General features: G+C 39.8%; 3 protein-coding genes across 4 annotated transcripts; all 3 read left to right on the top strand.

Annotated features, from left to right (window-relative positions):
* Positions 1 to 45: 45 nt before the first annotated feature.
* LOC145444374 (organic solute transporter subunit alpha-like) lies at positions 46 to 9,799 on the top strand. 2 transcript variants are annotated; one of them, XM_080322342.1, is made up of 10 exons: positions 46 to 229; positions 287 to 367; positions 2,715 to 2,823; positions 3,443 to 3,585; positions 5,625 to 5,710; positions 6,865 to 7,026; positions 7,086 to 7,197; positions 7,442 to 7,588; positions 8,329 to 8,434; positions 9,004 to 9,799. In XM_080322342.1, the coding sequence occupies exons 3-10, from the start codon at positions 2,754 to 2,756 to the stop codon at positions 9,165 to 9,167; spliced, it is 990 nt and encodes a 329-aa protein (XP_080178468.1). In that variant the 5' UTR covers positions 46 to 229; positions 287 to 367; positions 2,715 to 2,753; the 3' UTR covers positions 9,168 to 9,799. The 2 variants fall into 2 exon arrangements, with proteins under 2 accessions (XP_080178468.1, XP_080178467.1); XM_080322341.1 differs by lacking the exons at positions 46 to 229; positions 287 to 367 and having other exon boundaries at positions 2,683 to 2,823.
* On the top strand, positions 409 to 2,714 carry LOC145444377 (MIP18 family protein galla-2-like). Its single transcript, XM_080322344.1, has one exon. The coding sequence runs from the start codon at positions 1,107 to 1,109 to the stop codon at positions 1,581 to 1,583; it is 477 nt and encodes a 158-aa protein (XP_080178470.1). The 5' UTR covers positions 409 to 1,106; the 3' UTR covers positions 1,584 to 2,714.
* Positions 9,800 to 15,473: 5,674 nt separating the features above from the next.
* LOC145445529 (uncharacterized protein KIAA0513-like) lies at positions 15,474 to 19,389 on the top strand. The gene has a single exon (XM_080323710.1). It carries the CDS (start codon positions 16,122 to 16,124, stop codon positions 17,286 to 17,288), a length of 1,167 nt encoding a protein of 388 aa, XP_080179836.1. The 5' UTR covers positions 15,474 to 16,121; the 3' UTR covers positions 17,289 to 19,389.
* The last annotated feature ends 6,263 nt before the right edge of the window (positions 19,390 to 25,652 follow it).

Here is a 25,652-nt window from a genome sequence, read left to right as displayed (position 1 = left end):
TCGAAAAGCTGCAGTGTTTACATTTTATCGTAGTAATGCTAGAGTTCGATGCACGTTGCAGGGGTGGTCGGCGGTTCCGCAGCCTTGGTGAAATTTCGCTATAAAAGCCATGCATGCATTTAGATAGGCATATATTGCCTTCAACGATAGTAATACTAGATGCACCTAGAAATTTGTAAGTACGGGCCCAGTCATTCAGGTTGCTATAGTGAAAGTGAGCTTAGCAGAGGTATGGAGTTAATATTTTCGTGTGTCATTATCCTTTATCAATATATTTATCATTTAGAAACAGAAGATTGCAATACGATAGGACGGAGTAGAAAAGACTTGATGAAGTCCGGAACGTGTCACATAATATCTAGATCGGGTATTAGATATTATGTTAGAATTCTACTTGAGTAGTTTTGACTTAACGTAATAGTTAATACATGAAGAATTGAAGATGTACACTGACGCAGTGACCGCCCCTGTGGAATCTCGGTTCATTTTTTAAAAATAAATCCTCCGTGATGAGAGCTTTCCTGCATAGAATAATTAAGTAATTAAACAGAAAGTTCTGCGTGACGTTGCCACCAATTCCACGCTGGTAAACTGACGGGAATACTATGCAGAAATAGACACGCGCCACATCGAGTAGTGTTCTCCATGACCACTGAGACCGACCACATTATTTCGCATTGCTTTTCATGACAGTCTGTCAATGTGTGTCATTGTGGATGTCACTGTGTGCGGGCCATATGGCTCGACGGCCCGTGCGTTGTCGTCTTTGCTTATCTCTGACGCCTTACAGTTTAATAATATTATATATCTTGCTTGAGATATGCATAAGTGCATAATCTCTGTTTGAGACACACCTCCTTTCCCCTAGCACGTCAGAAATCACACTCCCTTGTCACGCAGTCTGCAATACCATGGTAGTGGTCCCTCGATCTAACTAGTGTTAAACAATATACATCCAGTATTGGGGAAATCACTGTCAAATCAGTGCAATAAATGGTCATGGGAAATGTCAGACAAATTCTTATTGCATTCTACTGACAGCTTTTACGACCTATGCGTACACAAAGTTGAATCTCCAGTGTATCGTTGGAGCCGTCAAGTAAATCATGGACTTATCATCCAAAGACAATGCCAATCCCATGATCCATCGACCCACCATACCCAGACACAGGATTGAAAACGAAGATGACAGCGTACGCGATGCTATCGATGCAAGGGAGATATTCGATCACATTCGTGATATCAACGACCCAGAGCACCCGTTGACATTGGAGGACTTGAGAGTTGTCAACGAAAATGATATAAAAGTAGACGACACCGCTAACACTGTTACTGTAGCGTTCACTCCCACAATACCTCACTGTAGCATGGCCACTTTAATCGGTCTCGCCATCCGTGTGCAATTGATACGGGCGTTACCACCACGTTTTAAAGTCGAGATCAAGATCGCCGAAGGCACACACCAATCGGAAGCTGCCGTAAACAAACAGTTAGCCGATAAGGAAAGGGTAGCTGCCGCTCTGGAAAATCATCACTTGTTGAGCGTTGTCAATCAATGTCTCACGTTAAAGACAAAGAAATGACTGTGGCACGTGTTTGTAATAGCGAATCGCACATGGTGCCACGACCTCGTTGTGATTACTTTTCGGATGGACTTTGGAAGTCTTGAATTTGCAACATACTCTGGGACTTGCGGTATGGAGATCGTCGTGGTACCTTAAGATCTCATGCTACTTGCACAATTGTAATGTGTTCTGGTGTTTATTGGATTTTATGCTAACATATTTACAGCTTGCCATTGGATTCACACTGTAAATGACTGTGCCGTGATCCATAATTTCTCGCGTATAAGACAAAAGTTGTTGATGTCCAGCTAACTTCCGAGACTTCACGGGTGTAGTTTTAAAAGAATTTCTCATTAAATGTGCTGTTGTGGTCAACCTGTGTCTTGCATGCAAGTAATTATCAAGTACTGGCATATTTGTGTCATCAGTACAATATCACGACTGTTATTGATACTAGGCCTTTTAATTGTGCCGTTGAAGCAATTATGTGATCACAGAAAAGTGCCTTAGGATTTGCGTGCATCAATGTCAGTATCATTTCTGTATTTTCATTTCTAATAGTATCGTGCTTTCTAGTTGTGGCACCTGCAGCTGGCTAGCGTTGGTAAAGTAAGACAAAAACCACAATCATGCTCAGATTGTAAGCCAAACTGTAATGCATTATATTAGGCAGGGGTTCACTTGCTAAAAATGTTATACCCATACTGTTATGTGCTTCATTTAAACAATGACTTGTTTTCTTGAATCGCATACATGCAGTTATTAGGGATGGGCAAAACTGAAATACAATTTCAACTGCTCAAAATAATGTTTGGTATCTGAATTTGAGTGTAAATGTATAGTGAGGCTTCTCATTCAAAGCAATTTTGAAAAGGAATCCTTTTGTTTGGACTCGGACCATCACTTTAATACTCCACAGCGACCATTTCTTAACTACTCGAACAATATTTACATTCTGGTTGACCTTACAAACTGTTTTCCACAATTTTGTAACCTATTTCGATTTCGCATAACCTTCTGTTCTATATTAGCCATCCCTTGTAGTGGCTGCTAACCTGCTATCCCTATACTTTGTTACAATTCAGTATAAATTGCTTCAATTTGCCAACTACCGACCGTTAAGTTTAACATTCAGTTACTTTGCCACAGGGAATGCTACCAGTATGATTTCTAACACTGCTTGGCAGCATGACCGACAACAAATCTCCAAATTGTTCGCTGCCACTGCCGACACCGAATATCACCGTCATGTTTCAAGGTTAGTGATCTCCAAAATGCTCAGGCGTCTTTTGTTTGATTTTTCGTTCTAGTTAACATGTGGTATCTGTTACAAGAGTGGACCACGGCCACAAGAGTTGTATTTGGTGTAGTAAAACCTTGTCCAAAATTATTCAGCAATGAAATTGTTACAACGTAACTGAAACTCACATTTCATTCAATTCAGAATAATTGGCCTAATGCATATCAAAAGACTAGATAATAGAGAAATCAATATCGCAAGCTGTTTGCACTATTGACATTTATATATGACTACTTGCGTAAATTCTCTTTAAAAATCAATATTCACCAGAAATCGACAATACCAAATACAATGACCCAGTGTAGGCTATTACAATTAACATCAATGACATTACCTTATGTAATATAAACGGCATCAGTGTTTCATATGTGGTAAACACAGCCGGCCTGCGCAGATCTTTATTACCCAAAATGAATCATACTTTGTGGTTTTAGTATTGGTTCAAGTTGCAACATTACAATCACATCGGATTTCCTGTACTGGTGACACAAAAGTACAGCTCAACGTAAAAGCTATTCAATGTAATCTTAATTGTCACATCCGCCGAATGTGGTTATCCTTTGTTTTTCAATTTTAGGGATGACGAAAACGCAAAGGGTTGTTTTCTACAGTGAGACGTTTGCGTGCGCTTGGCTCTTTCTGTTGTTGTTATATGATTACTTCTACTTCAAAAAAATGCTGACCGACCATCCCAGGCTTCAAAGCGTTCTATTCATTCAGGTGGGTACCGTGTGGAAATTGTGCGTGACCATGCAAACTGGCCGTACATGACTGCTCAATTAATCTTTCAATCGATCTTCAGTGCTGCTGTCTCTGCCAAATCCGCATATATTGGTCTACTTACCAATTAATATCCATGTGTCTGGCTGATTAGGGAATAAAAGGTTGACATCTGCACGGGCATTACCTGCATGATATATGCCACTGCTTTAGAGCGTCATGTTTCATGAACCACTGCGCAGACCGGTTGAAGAGCACTATTCTAGACTACGTTACATTGTTGGGTGCAGCATCAGTCAGTAACAAAGTACTTATATGTTTTTAAAGTACTTGGCGTGTATTGTGTCCGCTTCCACTACTTGAGTGGTTTTGTTTTTAGACTACTAATACTTAGTTACTTCTACTCAGTTTTTTAAGCCAATCTTCTTCGTTTTTTTTTTGTAGAAGCAGAAAGTATTATTCGGATAGATTCTCGTCGCCTTCATGAGTGAAATTACCCTGACAGATGGGCAATCGTTGATAATCAAGTAGATGTAGCGATTTCCAAAACATGTCAAAACTACTGCCGGTAGCGGAAGTAGAAATTAAAATTTCAAAAGTACGGCACTCAAGTAGTTTGAAGAAGGTGGTTGGTCGCGATTTTGCATAATATTGATAATGCAGGGTGAATCTACAAGACTAACGCAAATTGACTAATGACAATACAAATTTCGGAAATTCTCAAAAATATGTTCAGATGATCTTACAGATAGTATTTTACACAGTCGTTATTATGACTCATTTCTACTTTACAATGTAGTTTTCCCTAAAAGAACTTGAATACACATACATGTCGAAGTATTCGAAAAATCTATTCACCAAGTAGTGCAAGTAGACAAAATCTAATGAAGTAACCTATTCTGAAAAAGGTCAAAGTACCTACTTTGTTACTTACCGCCTCTGACTTATTTGTATTTATGAACAATTGAACTAGAAATCTAGAAATTGCCAAGTTTATGTAGCCTACCGTATCAGTTCCACTGCGGTCATTGTCCCGAATATTTCAATGACTTCTTTATCTCGGAATCAAAAGCGCACAAGTACGACACACGGGTCCACATCGTCCACTTATCATATGATTGACTGAAAAGATCAACGCTTTATCAAATATGCCGGACCTGACGTGTGGCAAATGTATCCCGCCGGATATCCGCATGTCCACGTTCAAGTCGAAATACAAGCAATTTCTGCTAAATGAATACTAGTCCGCCCAAGATTACCGGGCCACGACCTGACCTATCGATCTCGCCTCCCGTGACACGACACCCCCATTTTTGTCGCTTGCTTCTTTATATTATCCTTTTTTACTTATTCATTTTACTCCTCTCTACATCGCCTAGGACAAGGTGGCCAGGTGGGTGTCTGATCTCAACGACTCCTCCAAGCCGTTTCGATACCTTCCCATCTTTTCATTGTATCGCAATTTTTGTGGTGTATTGAACTGATAAAGTTGCTAATAGACTGAACTGAACACATATTTTTATTAATAATGCCTGAATGCAATTTTAGTGGTTTTCGGTAGTGTTTATCTTTGCAGCTATTTCAATTGTAACTTGAATTAGTGTGTGAAGATTATATCGGGTAATCCTACCCCAGAAGCATTGTTTGTAAAGTAAAGGTTGGCCAACCTGAATTGTGCTTTCATTGGTCGAAACAATCATGCAATTGTGTACATACGGCTGTTGTAGTATGCCAACACCCAATATCAAATGGTAAGATAACTTAGCGAAGTATTCATCATGTGATTGCCCCGCAGCTTCCAAAATTACCCAATCTGTTTGCAGAGGCGAAATGCGATTATTTTGTTGAATGGTGGACGCAGTCACCGGTTGTTGTAACTTGAAATGAGATCATTGTTTACCATCGTATTATTTGACCGAACTGGTGGATGTAGTTAGAATTTGTTTAGGGATTAGTGACTTTGCGATGTGGCGAATTACTTTTGTCATCTGTTAAATTACATCTTTTTCCACGCTTTAATTACATATTTTCTTTTACAGTCAACCTTCGTGTTTTACGCCACCACTTCATTGCTTTCCGTCATTTCGCCTACATCGAGCACGTTGATAGATCTTGTGTTTACAGTGTAAGTAAAGTGACGCATGATGCGCTACTAGGGCTGGGCAAAATCGAGTACCTGACTGATTCGATTCTGAATCACGTAAAATGCTTCGAGTCGAGTCGAGTAATCGAGTATCACTCATTGTGACGTCATAACAGAATGTACTATGTCAAAGTTCAAATACGTACTTTTGATGCGACCACAAAGAATAAAATGAATATTATCCATCACATTGAAGATACTTTTGTATTTTTTCGACCACACCGATTTCATTGCACTTTGTGACAATGTTGTGGGATGATCATGACTTCGGAAATGTTCTATTTCCTTTAACTTTCGTAGCTTTGTACTACATGTTTCGTATGCTACAATACGGCCAATAAAGGTTTCAAGGCCTCAGCGGTGAAAATTAGTATCGAAACTATAATTCTCGTTGATAAAGTAACTTTCGGTGGCAAGGAGCGTAAAATTTCAGTACTCGAAAAAATCGTCTTTACTACTCGACTCGAATCATTAAAATTAATACTCGATTCAGATTCGAGTACTCGAATCATTGTGCCCAGCCCTATGCGCTACCCTCACTATGCAAATATTCCCGAGTAGATACATTACTATGTGTGTTGAGGTTAGATTAATGAAGATGGTAGGTTGGGGAAGAGTATGATAAAATAATCACACTCTATTTAGTCCAATTTTGTTTGTAATAATTGTTTGTTATTCCAACCTCCATTATTTTCACCCTCTTACCCGACGTGATATTGTGAATTCATTATGAAGATGTGCTTTTTGCAAAATTTTTACACTATGAAAAATATCATCACTATTCTATTGCCTTCCTTTGCCCACAGCTCATGAGATAGTATTTTGTCTGTCTAAATGTCTGTTGCTATCAAATGGGAGATTTGTATTTATTAAATCTGGGTCCACTGGGATAATTTGTGATATAAATTTATTTCCTCAGGGGGGGCGAATTTTTTAAAATAATACAGTGATATCACGAATATCCAGCATGACGTAGTGACAATGAATAGGCCTAACTTAATACCTGTGTCGAAGATTTGGAGGGGTCATACGCGCATTTTTCCCCACCCCCTGCCAACGTCACCGAATGTGCCGCAAATTTAAGTCAGTTACATCAAAATATAAAGCCTGGGCTTGAAACAATTTCTGTTTTTTAGATATTTTTCATACACTCTTAAAGAGATCTTATGGGTGATGATGGACTATCTGGGCGGCGACATCTGCGCTTCAAGCCATCTAGAAGACACGAGAGTTCGTTTAGCCGTCTCTCCTCTGTGCTGTTTGTTTGGCCAGTGCTGTCCCGCAGTTCTCGTCACCAGGTAAAACACTGAGCGTTTCGCTACTCTTTCCGATTGTCTACAACATTCCTAACATTCAGAAAGTACTTTTATTGGATAAAATTCGGAGTGTACCAGTGCGCGTTCCTCCATACTATTTTTGACTTCATTTCCGCTTTTCTGTGGAGCAATGGACTCTATTACGAGGGTTATGTAAGTGTGAAACGACTGCAAATATCCGCGAACAGGGTTGCGCGGGTCATGAAAGAGTTAGAATTGTAATTGTTTGGATGTAGTTTCTCTGCAACCCTGTTCCTGTATGTTTGCACACTGATTTTGATTTTTCTGATTGTAATTCCGATCAGCAAATATCGTTCACTCGAATGTGCTTAGTAATTGTATTCCTTATCGATTCACTTTACGCAGAATTCATTTTGAGATGTCGCTTGCTTCTCAGAACAACCCTCGTAGTTTTTCTTTCTACTTGGAAATCATGGAGAAGATGAGCATACTGTTTGCCATGTATTCTCTGACGTCGCTTTTTATGACGACATACCGCCAGCTTGCGCCGTTTCATATCATGGGAAAGTTTCTCTGTATTCAGGTGAGGGAGTTTGTGATCGCGCAAACTTAAACGCAGAGAGTCTTACTGATCTTTGTCCAAGTTGTTCGAGTAGACGTAGCAGTATTGCCACAAATTTCTACTGGATTACTAGTGGAAGTAGGTATTTTCAGAACATGTTGAGTAAAAGTTGAAAATGAAAGCTCTGGAAAGTACTCGAACAAGTAGTTTGAAACGGTCGATTTGGTCGAGGGCCTGCATACTATTCGCAGTTGATGACGCTACGAATAGGTGCAAATTTCCGTGATACTTGCTCGGTTGTTGTGAGAAGCTCACTCGTGAATGCGAGTGAATTTTATAAAAATCCGAAGAAAGCGGTCTAGCAGAAAAAACCTACCACCACCCGGTGAGGTTCGAGTTCCGGCACCAGATTCCATGTGATATATATAAAAAAATACATGTTCTTCCAATAGTACTACAGCTCGCAGTTTCCATGACGACATCACACACAAAAGTGTTGAGAATATATCTATCCGCTTGACAAAATCCAAAACGTAAAAAGTAAGTAGTGTGGCGTGAAACAGTGTTCACACATATCCACTTGAGTAAATGGCTGGCATAGACGAAACTCACTTGGGCACTCTTAAGAAGTAGAAGTAGTTCTTTATGAACCAGTGACCACCTCTGACTAAGAGTCACTCACAGTGTGCACTGTGTGCGACCTGTTTTGTTTGTAGTTCACTTTCGACGTGACTGTATGATAAGCCGCACTGAAATTTCAGATCACAATGATTATATCTGGATTTCAAAGGACGATTTTTGGTTTGCTTGTGTTCTTCAATGTTTTCCAGTGTACAAACATCTTGAGTGCTCAGGATCGGGCCACAGGTAAATTGTGGATACCATCTTTTCTGTGTCGGCGTGTTACCGCTCGATAAGATTTTATCTCTATTTTGATGCTCCAGAATGAGACCAACATTGGATTTTAGTGATGATTTTAACAGACACCTCCAGTACCTTTAAAACAAGAAGATATAAGACGTTTCCAAAAATATAGCCTAGTTACATATTTTTACCCAAAAAATAATATGACCTGTCTTCACGTACGAGTTAGTCTTAAATTATTTTTCGTACAGTCAGCAAATATATACACGATATCTGAATTCTTGCCCAAGTTTTATGAATGGGGTTGGACTTGTGTTATCTGCTTTGTATTTAACAGTACGCTAATTTGTCTGTCGAACCAATAAATTACCAAAGATATCCAGACATGGTTGCATTATATCTACATTCTACATTAACCTGATACATCAATGGTGCTAATCAATGGAGTCGGTTTACAAACCAGTCGAATTTGTAACATGTCTGTTTCTTCATGTGTGCACAAACAGTGCATACGTAAAATATACCGCATATCGATTTCACTCCAATCGAACATCATTTTGATCTATTTCCAGTGTATCATCACTATGTGGTTGTTCCGGAAATGGTTCTGCTGTACGTGGTCTCTAGGTATTTCCATACGAGGGACACCGGGGCAGTTGCGAACGCTTTTTCCACAAGCGACACTCCTCCAACAAAAACGGTGGAGGATAACGACGAAAGGACACCTCTTCTGTGAATTTGGGCAAACACCGGTACCTTTGTGGTGTGAGAATCTCAGCTTGAAGCACAGAAGTAATTATACTTGAAAGAATTTATTGACTAAGGACTTGGCATGCAGCAAAGTAAGATCAGGATCTGGATTGCTGCTCATTGCTTTCGGGACTGTGCCAGTGCTTTCCATTCTGCACTATCTCTTCTTCAGATGACAACCTCATCGTGAGCGAATCATTATGTCTAGTCTGTAAAACATATGAAATATCCATTCATGACGCGCTGCATTTATAAAAAGTTTATCTCGGTACTTCTAAGCATTTGATCTTGAACTCTTTTATTTCGCGCACTTCACGTGTCACAGTTCTATGTAATTTTGTAATATGCATTTAATGTTGTTAAGTATTCTTTAAATCTAATCAAAGATCCATTACCCATTTATTTATAGACATATATTTATATGAAATTATTTTTGTAATTCAATATCAATTGATTATTTGTGCAATGTTTCAGCTATTCGCATACTCATGCTCTAAGTTCCTTTCTAATGACGCACGAAAAAGATTTAATTTATTCTCTTTATTTTCTGAAATGATCGTTATCAAATGCCTTTTTCTGATATTTGTGTCTTCATTATGAAATATCGCATTAGCTTTACTGTATGATTCATCTGTAAGCGGGGGGTTTAAGCAGTGTTGGGATCAAGTCACTTAAGTCAATGCAAATTTTAACTCGAGTCAAGTCATTTAAAAAGAACTTCATGCCTTCAAATCTACAAATGATAAGAGCCTCGGGTTATATATGTAAATTGCTGAAAATTCTGCACATAGGGGATACTCTTGCTGAAAGCTATGGACGTATAATTATATGCAGGGTCCTTATTTCTGAGGTTTGTCCTTATTTTGAAGGGCCACGTCTTAGAAAACTCGACTGTCCTTATTTCTAAGAAATGTCCTTATTTTCGACTTGCGTCCTTATTTTGTCTTATTTTCAACCGCTACAAAACTTTGATCGTTTTCCTCTGGTATCTATGTTGCATAATATTCTAAAATTAAGCTTATTCGTCGAGATCTTATGACATCATAAATGAAAGGAACTCTCGAGACGTACACACCACAAGATTTGACTTCTAAATGGTGAGATAGCTAGGGCAGTGAGTGGGGGTACAGCAGTTTCGGCTGTACCAAGCTACCGCAGCGGACGTCATTTTAGCAGTAAACAGCAATGCCAGGTTTCTGCTGTTTGGTCCACAGCAGAATAAGCTCAAGCTGTGGGGAAAGCCGCATTTATTGCGTCCTGAAAAAAGGCGCAGTGCAGTCGACACATTGGTTAAAAAGTAGTAAAGCTATAAATCATTGATAAATTTCTCCAAATTATATTGCACTTGTGCATATAGTTTTAGCTACAAAGAAGACTTAATCTGATTAGTGAAATAAACAGGCGTAAAAACGTTTTTCGTGTCGATTATGAGAGAGAATTCAACGGTATCTAACGAAGATTGAAGGGCGAGTGTTTCGCACATAGCAATATCTGCAATTGTGACATTAACCTGGAAGCCATTGGAGAGACCGCTACTTCAACCCACATTTATACCCCAAAACACAAGAAGTGTGTCATGATGATTAATTTGAGCCAGTCAATGAATAATTTTTCCACAAGTCGATCAGCACCAACAACCTCAGACTACAAGGCAGCAGCTGCAGAGGGTACCTGTAGGCATTCTATACTGTCAAACACCAGCAATCATTCCTCACCAACGATTACACATCGCAATTGTTCAAAGCAATATTCTCCGATTCCAACATTCACACTTTCATTTGTGTGCCTTGGAGTCGACTTTTATCAAAATACACCAGCCAAGGCTGTGCCAACAAAAAGAGTTCGTGTATCATCTAAAAATAGTACATTGAACGCTCTCGTATTCGACATTTCATGCTGGTGACGTCATATTTTGTGTTACGATTGTTGATATACGCTGTTCTTTCAAATTCTCCACTAGTTGCTGACGATTACCCCTGACGAGTGTCAGCCGAAAATATTCGGGTTCATTTCACTATGAATATACTATTCAATTGTATATTGAAGTTCTGTACCTCAAAGAAGCGATTCCAACATTGCAAATAAGTTTTCTTCGGCCAGGACCAAGACGACAAGCACTGTTACTGGAGTTGTTGCTCCATACGCTCAAAAATGATTTGTCTAAACTTGGTGTGCGGCCTTTTTCCATCTTAGTTGAGGCCTCGTCTTAACGAGGTGACGAAATTTGGTTTATCACCCCAGGGGGCAACACCAACGGTATTTTTTGGGGGGTGGCTGACGAAGTACTGTTTCGGCCCTAAATAAAGGTAAACCTAAAACTAAGCTGTCGCGAGATCCATGAAGCACTTTCTAATAACAGGGGTTGCTGGAGCAGATTGTTTCTGGTGAAAAGTATGAAATGCGATATGCCACGGCTCGTATAAATACAGTATATGTACAAAAACGCTTTTTCATACTAATTTAATTTTTCGACTGTCCTTATTTTTTGGTCCATGTCGATGGCAACCCTGATTATAGGTAATCGACGCTTATTGAGATGATGTGGTAGGCCGTGTCAACGTCATAGGTAAATTTGTTGGCAAATTTCGGCGTATTGGGCCTGAAAGGGCATATTGTTGTTCTTCGTAAAACGTGTTAAATATGCAAGCAGTGTAATAACAGCCACTTGGCGGTTCTGGCTATTCGCCAGGGGCTGCAAAATGAAGCTGCATGGTAGGGCAGTTCAAAAATAACTTTTTTTTCGGATTCAAGCCATTTACTGATTAAATTGTCAGGTTACCCTAAAAAACGCTGCACACCATATTTGACACAGGTATAAGACCCCGCAGATCCAATTATTTTTTCTGTTTACCCTATGGAATTGTTGCATGATTTCTCTTCAAAGACGATACTAAACAAATTTGACTCAATTCCAACTAGTAGAAACGGAGTTACTGGAGTTTTTTGTTGATACTTCTCGGATTATCCTTGATTGGTGGATAATCCGATAACTATCAACGAAAAACTACAGTAACTCCGCTCAATTTTCTTAAAATTTATTTTATTAATTTAGAGATTTTAATTGGATCCGAACCAAATTTGGTGTGCAGCGTTTCTTAGGGTAGCCTCGGTTCATAATACCATGACTCGGACTCGACCCTCTGCTCGCTGACTTGGACTCGGACTCGACTCGGTGGGGAATTGAAAATGACTCGAGTCAAAACTATAAAAACGAGATTGACTTGTGACTCGGAGTCATGTGACTTGGTTACAACTAGGGCTGGGCACAATGATTCGAGTACTCGAATCTGAATCGAGTATTGATTTTAATGATTCGAGTCGAGTAGTAAAATACGAGTTTTTCGAGTACTGAAATTATACGTTCCTCGAAACTGATTGTTGATTTACTAACGAGGATTATTGTTTTGATACTATTTTCCACTGAGGATGCCTTGAATCCTTGATTGGCCATGTCGCGGCATACGGGGCAAAGTACAAAGCTACCAACTTTACTGGAAATAACACATTTCCGAAGTCATGATCATCCCACAACATTGTCAAGAAGTGCAATGAAATCAGTACGGACAAAAAATACCAGAGTATCTTTATTGTGATGGATAACAGGCATTATATCCTCTTTGTGGTGGCATAAAAGGTACGTATTGGAAATTTGACATAGTACATTTTGTTGTGACGTCATAATGAGTGATACTCGAATACTCGACTCGACTCGAAGCATATTATGTGATTCAGAATCGAATCACTGAGGTACTCGATTTTGCCCAGCCCTAGTTACAACCCTACTGAAATCAGTGATTGGTTTCGACAATATCTTGCGCGAAAGAAGTTTTTTTGTGAGAGGAGGTTCTCAAAGCTAAAAATGATAAAGACGTTTTTTGCGTTCTATCATATATGAATGATGATGGCCTGTCAGCTGTATCGATTCTTTATATAGAAAGAGACTATCCTCAAAAACTTGATTTTGAAGATATTATCGCTGATTATGCTTCGACAAAAGTTCAATATTGGGATTGATATCATCTTTTAGTTGCCTATAATGCATTTATCCATTTTTTGTCTTTTATTTTTGACCTTAACGCTGAGACATTGAGGCTGCTTTCTCAAGCAATATAGGCTATACTATAGAACTGATAAGACTCAGCACATTATTTTTATTGAAAACATTGCTTCAACATGAAACCATTTCAAAATTTGCTGCAGTCTACTCTAGAGCGGCATTCTCAGCGGAAAGCCAAAGGCGGCGGCATCTGCTTCTACGCCACTGCATGCAGGCCTCTGCAGTATATTCGGCGAATTCGAATTCAACGATCTATTTCCGAAACAGCGTGAGAAAGTAGCTAGGCTATATTCCGTGAATTTGACTGTTGATTGATACGAAGTGTCAACATGAATACAAAAATATATAAGTTGAAATTTAAATTTCGGAGTTATCTTAGGTAGCCACATCAAAATTAGGATTTGGAAATGATGATATATCCTTTTGCCGGAGTGCGCGTGTGAATGTGGATTGTGAACTCGGTCACACCAAACGAACCCGGGATGTCATCCTCTTATATTCGCTGAAAGGCTAATTTGGTAAAAGTTCTATCCATGGTTAATAGAGCGTTCTAATATGTGGGAGGGCGCCATACCATGATATTTTCTAAAACGTGCAATTCGAATAAACAGAGGATTAGCATCGCATTTCCATATCAATATACTATCATTTTCATCCCATGATGCGGACGAATACTTATGCTGTCGAAAATTGGAAACCTCGCGGTATGCATCAATATGAATCATGCTCTTTCCCCCTTTTCATAGCTCAATTTACAGCTTTTAACAATCCATGCGAATGAATCACGATCGTTTTCACATACTTACTTACTTGAGTAGATTAAAAGTCAGTCAATTCTACTTCTACTTCGAGTAGTTTTAGGTTGCTTATGGAAGAAGTACTTCTGCTCGTACTTGAGTAGATATTTTCGTCACTACTTCTACTTCTACTTGAGTAGCTTTCTTGACTACTTTGACCACCTATGATTGCTTCAGGCACGATGAGTCTACTAATAGTATACTGTTACAATATGTAAAAACCATCGCAGGATTTTTTGCAATAAATTCAACAAATATTACATAGCATATTAACAGCGCTGGCACCGTGTCGGCCCAAAATACCCTTTGCGGTCCATACTTTAATAGCCCTTGAAGGGGTAAAAATTTTCGTTACACAGTAACTTGCAAATGTTAGTCGGTAATGATGGTATTTACTACTATCCTCATTCCTCGCGCTAATCGAACAGTCACCCAATTCTACTTCTACTTCAAGTAGTTTCAGGATGCTTTTAAAGCGAGTACTTCTACTCATACTTCAGTCGATTTTTGCTTCGCTTCTTCTACTTCTACTTGAGTAGCTTTTTGACTACTTATACCACCTGCGTGATAAAAGATAATGTTAGGAGGCGATGGGCCAGTTGGTTAATTCATTATACCCACTGCGGTTTTATCGGCTGTAGCACGTATCGGAAGTTAATCTTGGCTCCTCTTATACGTCGCTGTTTTCACAGCAATTTATGGATTCGTCAAAATAACCATAAACCTGACGATATGACATGTGAAATGTATGACATGTGTTTACTGTTTATATAACTCAGTGCTTGTTACTCGTCACCATCATAGCACTGAAGCAGCACTAGCGCAGAAAAAAGACCAGATGAAGGGGTGATACAATAAGGAAGCGTCAAAATAAAGACTAGGCCGATGTGGTCTTTTGATTTTAATATGACTTCCTTAATCTTTTAGACATCATTCGGTCTGTGCATCCCATTGTGTCTTGTGCATCATATTGTACGTTGCGTGCCTCGAGTGAATGAAAATTGTAGCATCGCTGTAGTCTAAGCAATATCGGAAGCAGTTTCCTATAGTATGCTTAGCATTTATACATAATATGGATCATTCAGTTCTGTGTGCATTACGGTATCAAGCAGAGATGAGCACCTGAGCAGATTTACGATTTTGAAATCCAAATCCTGCTGAAAATTCATTTCAAATCCAAATTCATACAAATCTCTAGTTTTAATCAAATCGTCTCTTCTAGCTTGTGGCCATCATGATCACCACAAGCTAGAAGAGACGATTTGATTAAAACTAGAGATTTGTATGGATTTGGATTTGAAATGAATTTTCAGCAGGATTTGGATTTCAAAATCGTAAATCTGCTCAGGTGCTCACTGCTCATCTCTGCTTGATATCCACAGGGCCATCATTTGAGGTTTGCTCGTGTAGAATGAAGATGGTACAATTCCTTGCTTGCGCAGTGGGTTGGTAATCAATAGTATGTGCAATTGCATGTAGTCGTATTTCTGATGAATGTAGAGAAGGTAGAAGATGGCATGTACTCGTATAATATTTACTGCTGCTATTTACTAGGATATCTACTCTAGATAGCGGTGTTGAAAAGGATGCACCTCACGACGGATGTTGTCTTGCTTCGTTCGTGTCTGTTTGGCATATTGCTGTTTATTATGTAGCTAAGTGATTTCGCATCTTTCCTGCTCCAAACTCCAATATTATCAGTGAGGTACCGATAGTGGCAGCAAGTTACTCACCACGTCGAAACTATTATAGTGTCAACTGTCATGTTGACTACTACCATGATGTTGATACGTACGAACGATCATGCAGCAGCGCAGTGCGCATCTTTCCTGAAATCAAATTCTCCGTGTTATTACTAGTGTGTTTACTTGCCAGAACATCTGAACATGACTGTTGTCGAACCGAGTGACACTGAAAAGTCACAACACTCGTACCTGGTTTAGAATGAAAGCTTGCCTTGTTCATCTTGTTGGACAGATGTTGAGTTTTGATCAACAAAGCTAATATATTTATTAACTGAACTATGCATTTTCGTTATCAGTGGACTAGTGCTTGGTGAGATAGGTATGATTCAATTACTGTCATAATGGAGGTTCAGGTTGGTTGCGATTCCTTGCCATCATATCGAGAAGCGGTTCCGCCTGCGTCTTTAAACATCGATCATGGCAAGTCATTTCAGATAGGACACACAGTCTCCCCGTCCCCAGATACTTCCGCCGCTTCAACTCCGAATGAAAATCCGCCGGAAGAAAATGGATTCGGCTCCGCGGAAGAATATGATGATGAAAGTGATGGGGAATCTGATATTTTCGTGAAGGACTACGTCCGTTGGCTGTTTGACAACACCTACGAAATCTCGTACGAAAATAAAGCAAAGTTTGGAGATCTCATGAAAGACGATGCGGCTCGGATGAGTTTCGCTAAATACATTGATGCGCAAAGAAGCAGCAGTAAATGTGTCGCCGAGACAACATTTTACAAGCTTGTCCACAGTTTTGCGCTGGTCCTTTTCGAATGCGGCGAAGCAGACGATTATTTACCTGGCAAGACGTTGATGAATATGTCTTTCACATATTATTACATTCCCGATCAGAAGTTAGTGACGTGCGATAATTTCGGTTCCGGCGACACTACGCCATCACCTTCGAGCGAGACTAGCGAAGAAAGCCGGCGGTCTAAATCGGAGGGTGAAGCCACTTTCGGCAGAAAAAACTCGTTCATGCAACGATTCAAGAAAGACATCGAGCAAATATTCACCGACACACCTTCGTTTCAGGAATTGAAAGAAGGTTTGTGGCGTAACAAATCACAGACGAAATCCGACAAGCCGCGAGCGCCTCCACATGAGAGATCGAACAGCGAAAATTCACCGGCATCACAGCAACCGGATACCTACAACCCCATGTCGAAGATATTTCTATACGAGCACCTGAAGAATCAAAGAATATGGAAATCGCTACGTTTTTGGAACGCTGCATTCTTTTCCGCCGTACATCACGAAAGAAAACGACGGTGTATCCAAAAACAGTGGACCGCGCAGTCAGATGACGAGAAGGAAATGACAAACGAGTCTGTCGTAAATATTACCTTCGGCCAGCTAGGCAGTTTTATTAACAATATGAAATGCTTGGGGCTGGACAAGAAGACCTGTCACGAGTTTCTCAGAAAGCAAAGTATAATCGGCGGGATACAAGAGGACGGCCAATACTACAATATGCTTGTGGAGCAGATTGAAGATGACTGCACATTTTGAATGTGTAACATTGGCAATGCAGTTTCTGGACTAGCCATATTTGTGTGCATCTATAAGGGACTAGCTGCTCTTGTATGTCGCTATCAGCACCGACTGCCAGAAAAAGGTAAAGAGTTTCAATCAATCAGTGGTGAAGGAAGAATTTGATACCGGTACCAAAAATTTGAAGTTGTTTCTCTTCATATTTTTGTTTGTAATATTTTATTCCGCAAAATTCATGAGAAATGAAAATATGCGATGCGAATAAATACAGTCGCGACTTAGGTCACCTTGGAAAAGATGCGAACATATAACCAGAACAATACCCATGGTACCCATACATGTCCCTTACGAGGAGGTGGCATGGTATCAAATATCAGAGTTATATATATACTATTACTATAAATCACCGGATAATATTGCTAATTGTATATAATATATTAAAATATATCATTCTGCAGTAGCCTACTGTATTTTTATCTCATACTGTCCATCATACACAACACATCCTATACAGGTATGTGAGTATTGTGCCTACATATGACTTTCCATGGTACTATTTGTGACCCATTTCGTAGCTTTAGAACACTGAGGGTGGTAGATGTCTTCAATTGAACACTGCGTTTATTTACGGTGTGATGTAAACTGCATAGAGACTAGAGGATGTTGGCTAGTTTTTTGACAAACTCTGTACTTTATTTACCAATATCACTCTTTGGCTAATTATATATCTGATATATTTGTATCAAGGAACCCGTTATTTTACTTGAAAGATTTGCACAACGTTTTAAGTACTATTGCTGCACTTGTTTGAGTGAACGTGTTGAAATGTGTCTCTGGATTTACATTAATTGGCTGCCATCTAATATTTAGCCATTGCTTTTATGTTTTGATTGGTTTTCATTGTAAACATTTCGAGGCTGCGATTTTTCGTGAGCTGCTCTTATATATATATTTGTGAAAATATCTCACCTTGACATTTCCCATGGGCAGCAGTGTATGTTGGTACAACTTCTTTGGATTTGGTGTCAGTCCATTTAATGACTGATGAATCCAATCGATTTACATTTTAGGTTAATCGGCATCGATATGGTGACCTTGGACAGTTCGCATCTCGCCAATTTAATCACTATTGAATAAATTTCGCAACATCACACATGACATCATAAAATATACAAAGCCAGGCGTTGATTCCCACGGTAAGATCATAATGCCTTTTCAAAGAAAACTTCCGGAGGCCATCTGAGTAACTGTGTATCAGCCGTGCACAAATATCGTACCATACTGTTAGATCATCTTGTCGGATTTTTCAGCCTGAGGGTCTGCAATATCAAACAGCCCTGTATCAGTTTGTCATTAAATTATTCACTTTGGAATAAGCAATTATGAAACATTTCAATGTTGCCGTCATATGCTATCTAGAAAATTGCAATTCGTGAGCTGGCGGGCTCTGTTACAATCTCAAACTGTGTGAATCTGAAATGCAAACTCGTGTCAAAGACACCTGAGGCTGCTTTTCATTAAAATTCTCCACATTGACAGCAATCTAATCAATAATGATGTTGGCTTGAAGCTAGTTATGCATCCATCAATAGAATCGAACCCTTCGGCCGAATGGTGACCCTTAACTTTCGACTCTGATATTATGACATCTTACATTTTACCTACGCCACAATGAATGGATCTCCTCATTGTTGGAAGAATTTTAGGTTGGAATTTGGTGATTGCAGTGATTTCCAAACAGTCTGCGTGAACGTGTGAGTACTGGAGTGGTTCTTCGGCAATTGGTCACGTTGCAGCTCTGGCACCTTGCCTGCTATTGCAGGAAGCACGATTTATGCGGCGTTACCGGTTTCGTACGCCGGGACGTGACGTACGCTCATGCTATCGGTCCTTTCACGCCAGGACACCTTGTTGATCAGAGATTGCGCCAGAGATATTCGCTGACTGTTTAACGTATTTGTTTCGGTATCGCATTCCTGACTTTTGTACTTACAACGCTCGCGCATTCTAGAATCTTGGTGATCCTATTATTAGTATTACTTTCTATGTTTGAAGTTCATTTCAATATAAAATGGTGTAACAATTGCTGATGCCTGGAAATACATTCATTTCGTCCGTACGTATGGGACACGTAGAACAATCGATCGTCGACAGTCTGAATTCAGAACACAAGCCTGAAAAAAATACCTCGATCGCTGGTGATTGTTTCAGGCGTGGTTTATGGCAGAAACTTTACTCTGTTACCAGCGTTGTTGTGCATATTTAAGCAGTTACTGCACTGCTTCATACTGTAAATCGACGGCGCGTCGGCTCTCGATCGATACAATATTTTTGGACCATTTCGGAATTGAAGATTTGTAGGCACGTATTTTGGATTACCCTCGCAGTCGTGATTGATTTTTGATGTTGCGCAGTGTCGTCATATAGTGACTTCCATTTCGTATGTTACTGGTACGCCAATGTCAGTTTTGTCACTGCGCAAAAGGTCATGCGAATCTCGGCTTTGATGACACTGGCGCCAGCTTGCAAAGGAATTTGAAAGCGCGTTTGTCCCGCGAAAGAGTTTTTCCTTTAGTTTGGTATGATGCCTGGTACGTGTGAGAGACTTCAATATCTGTTGAGTAGTGACAATCATTACCTGCGTTCACGAAATAACAACCTCCTTCTACAAAGTAAATATTATCAATATGCGCCTAAAGCTAACGCGCGAGACCTTATGAATAGTGGTAACCGGAGGTGTTAAACCAGGGTTACCATATTTTCAGGACACTTTTTACAAATCACAAAATTTATAGTATCGGATGTCGGACGAGATATCTTTACGGGAGATACTAAAAATAGGTCATTTTTTCCGACTTGACTACCGAAAGACCCGCTCGAACGTAAATTAGGTAGTGGTTGACCTTTTTTATTGAACGACACTCTGCCTCGTAATCGCGAATATAGTTAGATTCAATCTGATACATTAGGCGTTCTTATATTTTCACAAAGGGGCAACAATATTAAAAGCAAGAAATCGAGTGACAACATGTTGCGCGGAGCGTGTAGAAAATTTTTACTTCTGATAAATCTATCGCAAATCATTCTGCTTTATTGTAGTGTACGAAGATCTACCAATATGTGACTGGCTCCGCCGATGCATCGGAACTGATATTTTAGTCATCACATCTCAAGTGTTGCGGCCTGACTAATCAAATTTTTGGTTGGCCTCACAAGTTTACAATGTGTGCAATAGGGCTCTTCAAAAATGACTTTTTTTCTCAAATCGTACTGGCTACTTGCTAAAATTGTTAGGTTACCTAATTTAAGCCTACACACAAAATTTGGTTCAATTCTAGCCAGTAACCGCTTTGCTACAGGAGATGAAAGTTTCTATTTATTATATAAAAATAAATAATAAAAAATTTGAAAATTTTCTGTTCACCCCATAAAAGTGTTAGGCTGTCTATAGAAACTATGCTCACCAAATTTGGTTCAATTCCAACCAGTTGAAGCGGAGTTATTGCCGTCGAAAAATTTGGATTTGAATAAAATAGTATTCACGGTGAGCAGAACTATAATAAATAAACAAAGAATCGGTTACCGTAAATACTATTTTACGGTGACCGATTCCTTGTTTATTTATTGTAGTTGTGCTCACCGTGAATACTATTTTATTCAAATCAAAATTTTTCGACGGCAATAACTCCGCTTCCACTGGTTGGAATTGAACCAAATTTGGTGAGCATCGTTTCTATAGACAGCCTAACACTTTCATGGGGTGAACAGAAAATTTTCAAATTTGAACCAAATTTTGTGTGTATGCTTAAATTAGGTAGCCTAACAATTTTATCAAGTAGCCCAGGGGTTCTCAACCCGCGGCCCGCAGACGGTTGTTTTGCGGCCCCCGACGTCTTTCATTATGAACGCAATTACTACATTACTATTGTTACATATTTATTGTATTTGTAATTGTAATTTACTACTCATTCTTTGTTGTGTTCTAGTTTCTTGATATATGCTCGAGTTGATTGTTTTATGTTTTGAATCGGTAATCGGCTAGAGTTTTGTTCAAGAGAATCCCGCTGTATTGTAGTACACATTCAAAGAGTGTTTAACTCACCGCGAATGGTTTGAACAGAAACAAGAACAAGGAACGGGAAATTAAACGGCAAAAACTGGGTTTGTAACTCTGCGTGGAAAATTGAATTTGCTTTTTCAAATATAAATGGAAAACCGATGTGTTATATTTGTCGAAGAACGGGTGTCGTAACGAAGCGTAGAAGCTTAAAATGATACCGCGACAGTTTCTTCTGTATAGTTGTTATTAGTTATATATATGTCGCCTGATCTTAGAAAACGTTACCAGCTAGGTGTCAAGCCGGAAATCCATATTTAGAGGAGTTGTTAAAATTGCCAACTACGTTACAAATGCATCGTTCAAAATTGCTTGGTATATCGCTAATCCAGGCAATATGCTAGAGAAGGTGTTATTTCAATAAAACGTTAACATACTGTGCGAATATCCGCTGTTTACGAATCTTAGCAGCAAGGACAACATCACCTGATAAATTTCGAAGCTACAGTTATCTGATGCAACCGTATGACCAGAAGAGTAACAGCAATTTCAGTCGATCTTTTATCGCATGTTCTGAAACACGTTGCCGCGTATTATAGACTCACTTTAGCCACCTAGCATTGGACAAATCCACCTACTCCACATACATTGCAAGTTAATTATCCAGGTGCATTTTATCAGAGTGGACATATTTGTAGAGGAAATGTTTGCAGCGCAAACGTGGAGATGGGACCAGCGTAAATCATCAACTTGACCAAGCTTACTTCTGTAACTGTGGTGCAGGTCTCCAGCCATGGAAGGAAAGGAGAAGGGTTGATTGGTGTGCTCAGAAATGACCACGAACGCCTGACTTCTTCTCATATCACTGAGAGCTCAAAGTGGCCTCTCACGAAAAAGTTACCGTGATTAAATCTTCTCGCTCACGCATTGAAACACGCAGTTCGGTTATATGATGGAAGGGTTGGTCGGTGCATATACCGAATTGGCAACGATTGTATTGCACGCTCCATTACTTGCGCCGCTGGAAGAGACATATTCTCACAAAAAAACAGCAACCGCAAATTTACGAACGCTGTCCATTAATGCCTTAGACTGCATAAAAATATACTGAATGCCCGTATACGACTGGTAAATAGGCTACAGTAGCCTAAATTTGTTAGTAGCCCATAAATACATGGTAATAATGTTCTGCGTCCCGCAGCGAATTTTTCTGTTCAAATGCGGCCCGTTATACAAGGGAAGTTGAGAACCCCTGTAGCCAGTACGATTTGAGAAAAAAAGTAATTTTTGAACAGCCCCAATGAATAAGCTATCAAATTCAAGAGGGATGATACCGTATTTGAGATGACGCATGAAGCTAGCAATCTCTATGCTCCTTCCGGTTCTACATTCAAATATATGACACCGCTTTTCTTCCAATCGATTTGTTGGTGATCGCACACTCTCATCCTTGGTAATAACTGAAATAATCCGATATTGTAATGTGGAAGCTGCAGTGCTGATGATGCAGTGTCACTGACGCCCTCCCCTTGCATCGGGTGTCAGATTGTAGTTCGGAATTGGACTGGGCAAGAAGGTAATAAAATGTAAACAGATTAAAATTTGGCAAGACTTATTTAGACACGTATATGAACAGCTGACAATTGGACATATATTTATATCAACGTCTTCGAAATGCCTTTTTGTATATATTAGCCTAAACTAAATTAATCTTTGTGGGTGATGGGGTAGGCCTACTCATAATAAAATCAAGACATGCACGTAGCGCGACATACAATTTCAAATTTATTGATTTTACCACAAGACTTCGAAGGCACACACTTAATTCATCTTGAGCTATGTTCATACCACCCGGTAATAAGACTATATTCATAAGTTTCCGGAGGGTGGGCGTCGGCGGGCTACTTGTAATTACTAGAAGGGGGGGGGGGCACAATGGACCAGTACTAAACATTAAACACCTCATCAGTTAGCAATAAAATATTCACGATGTACCATTGCGCCCATGCAACTTCCCCTACTTACTTCAGTTGAAGCACGCTACTATAATATTTCGTGCCCTCCGAAGAAATTTGTCGCCACTTAAAAGATCGCTTACACGTACCACAACCAATTAAAAGAGAAACTAGGTCTTTGGGGTAACGCGCACGATTGCCAATTTGTATTTAGTCACGGGAGCAATATTTATTTCGTCTGCTCGTTGCATTTGTGCCGCGGGACTCAGATTGCAAGGACATCAGGGCCATTCCGCGCGATCTTCGGCCAAGTTTCTAACGCCGGCGATCTTTCTAGGGTCACAGTTAGTGTTGGCTAAAGCTTATCTGCCTTGGTGTGTCTTTTTTGACGCCGAAAAGCTGGTTCCTAGTAGTCCCACAACCGCGAAGAAAATTTTAATGTGGAATGGAATACATCTACTCAAAAATAGCACATCTTATTTTAATGTACGAAAAATTTGGGGGCCTGGCCATATGGCCCCTTTCGATCCCGCCTGGCATGTTTTGCGTACACTGTGACGTCACATTTCAAAGAAAGTTGTTCTCGTGACCAGGAGAATATAGAGACTGTACTCCTACAGTCTCTATAACGATACCTTCACGTCGCAATCGTTATATCATAGCCTTTATAAGGCTATGGTTATATTGCAGGGTTACCAAATACCAACCATACGTCCCCCACTCCTCCTTTAGGACGATTTGTTCTCCTTTTTCGGGTTTTTGAAAATGACTTCCGAGGACGCCTAAATGTCCTTATTTTTGGCAATTCGTCCTCCTTTGCAGCTTTTACACCCTTCTACAGCATAAAGTAGGCTACTCCGAATCATAGCTAGGGGCCTGGCTGCCCATCCATTAAGTCGCTGCTGAAGAGATTCGGCGTCCTAAACATAGAAGATATGCGGAAACTAGAAATTGCCAAGTTTATGTATCAGTTTCACTGCGGTCGTTGCCCCGAATATTTCAATGACTTCTTTACCTCTGAATCAAAAGCGCACAAGTACAACACACGCGCGGCCACGTCGTCCAAATATCATATGATCGACCGAAAAGATCATCGCTCTATCAAATATGCCGGACCTGATGTGTGGAACAGTATCCCGCCGGCCATCCAGCAGTCGACGAGCATGTCCAGTGTCCACATTCAAGTCGAAATACAAGCAATTACTACTAAATAAATACAGTCCATCCTCAAGATTACCGGACCACGACTGACCTATCGATCTCGCTTCCCATGACATGCCGCCCTATTTCTTGTCGCTTCCTTTTTCTATACTATCTTCTTTACTTTCATTCAGTGTGCATGCCTCCTCTTTACATCGCCTAGGCCCTAGGCCAAGGTGGGTGTCTGATTCCATAGACAACTCCTAGTCGCTTCGATATCTTCCTGTCTTTTCATTGTACCGCATTTTTATGGTGTATTGAACTGATAAAATTGCTAATAAACCAATGATGATGATGATGAAGATATAGATATTAGTGAAAATGGGCAATTGGCCATAGATGACGCTAAATTGGAAATTCGTGGTTCGATCGCAAGTGACGACTGTTTTTTAGTCAACACCACTAATTTTAAGTAAAAAGTGTGTCAATCGGGAGTCGAACGGAAGAAATGACCCTTTTTTAGTCAATCAACCAACTTTTACAGCGAAATTGGCTGTTTTCAGTTCTGATCAAATAAACTTTTCTGATTTGCTAAAGTGTCTTCCTTTCCCGATTCGAAAATATGGTAACCTTATTATATTGTATTCCAGTATCTGCTAAAGAGTCAGGTTTTCAAGTAGCAAAATGAACTTAATCGTGAGTAATCCTGATTACTATTCTATTGTAATCGTGATCGACTACTTCGAGATTTTGCTACAATCGTAATCGATTACATTCACAAAGTAATCACCCCATGTCTGGTTGCAAGCGGTGACGTGAGACGTGAACAGTGAACACACTAGATCAAAGGAAAATGCTTTTTGCGCCGATGTTACGAAACGCTGCAATTTGCAAAAACGACAAATAAATTACTCGTTTATATGAGTACGGCATTTCCTATGAAGCCGCGTGTGTTATAGTGCGGAAACGAACAGACTTCTACGAATCTCTAAACAGCTCCAACACCACGTACTCGTCACGCATAACGCAAGTGTATGCCGGAAGACCAAAATTAAAGTGACAAGCTCTCGTCATTCACGCCGAATTGGTAATCTAAAATTTATTAACTCGTTACCTCCTATTCACTCTATCCTGTGTCGAATCCTTATAAGGTATCGCTAGTGGTCACTTACGGGATAATCTGACCTGATTTCACTCCTTTCTTCAGCAACGCGCCAACAGCAAACCCAC

Source organism: Botryllus schlosseri, chromosome 8 (assembly GCF_051294905.1).
Source record: "Botryllus schlosseri isolate E-star chromosome 8, Bs_hap1, whole genome shotgun sequence".
Classification (NCBI taxonomy): Eukaryota; Metazoa; Chordata; class Ascidiacea; order Stolidobranchia; family Styelidae; genus Botryllus; species Botryllus schlosseri.
The sequence above is the reverse complement of the archived record's forward strand: the minus strand, read 5'-3'. Positions and strand labels throughout refer to the sequence as shown.

What these genes read in the sequence shown, in the direction of transcription:
- LOC145444377 (XM_080322344.1), top strand. Translation starts at nt 1,107, where the DNA reads ATGGACTTATCATCCAAAGACAATGCCAATCCCATGATCCATCGACCC.
- LOC145444374 (XM_080322342.1), top strand. Translation starts at nt 2,754, where the DNA reads ATGACCGACAACAAATCTCCAAATTGTTCGCTGCCACTGCCGACACCG. An exon ending in TATCACCGTCATGTTTCAAG is followed by an intron (nt 2,824 to 3,442) that starts GTTAGTGATCTC and finishes TTTCAATTTTAG; the next exon opens with GGATGACGAAAACGCAAAGG. An exon ending in ATAGATCTTGTGTTTACAGT is followed by an intron (nt 5,711 to 6,864) that starts GTAAGTAAAGTG and finishes TCTGTTTTTTAG; the next exon opens with ATATTTTTCATACACTCTTA.
- LOC145445529 (XM_080323710.1), top strand. Translation starts at nt 16,122, where the DNA reads ATGGAGGTTCAGGTTGGTTGCGATTCCTTGCCATCATATCGAGAAGCG.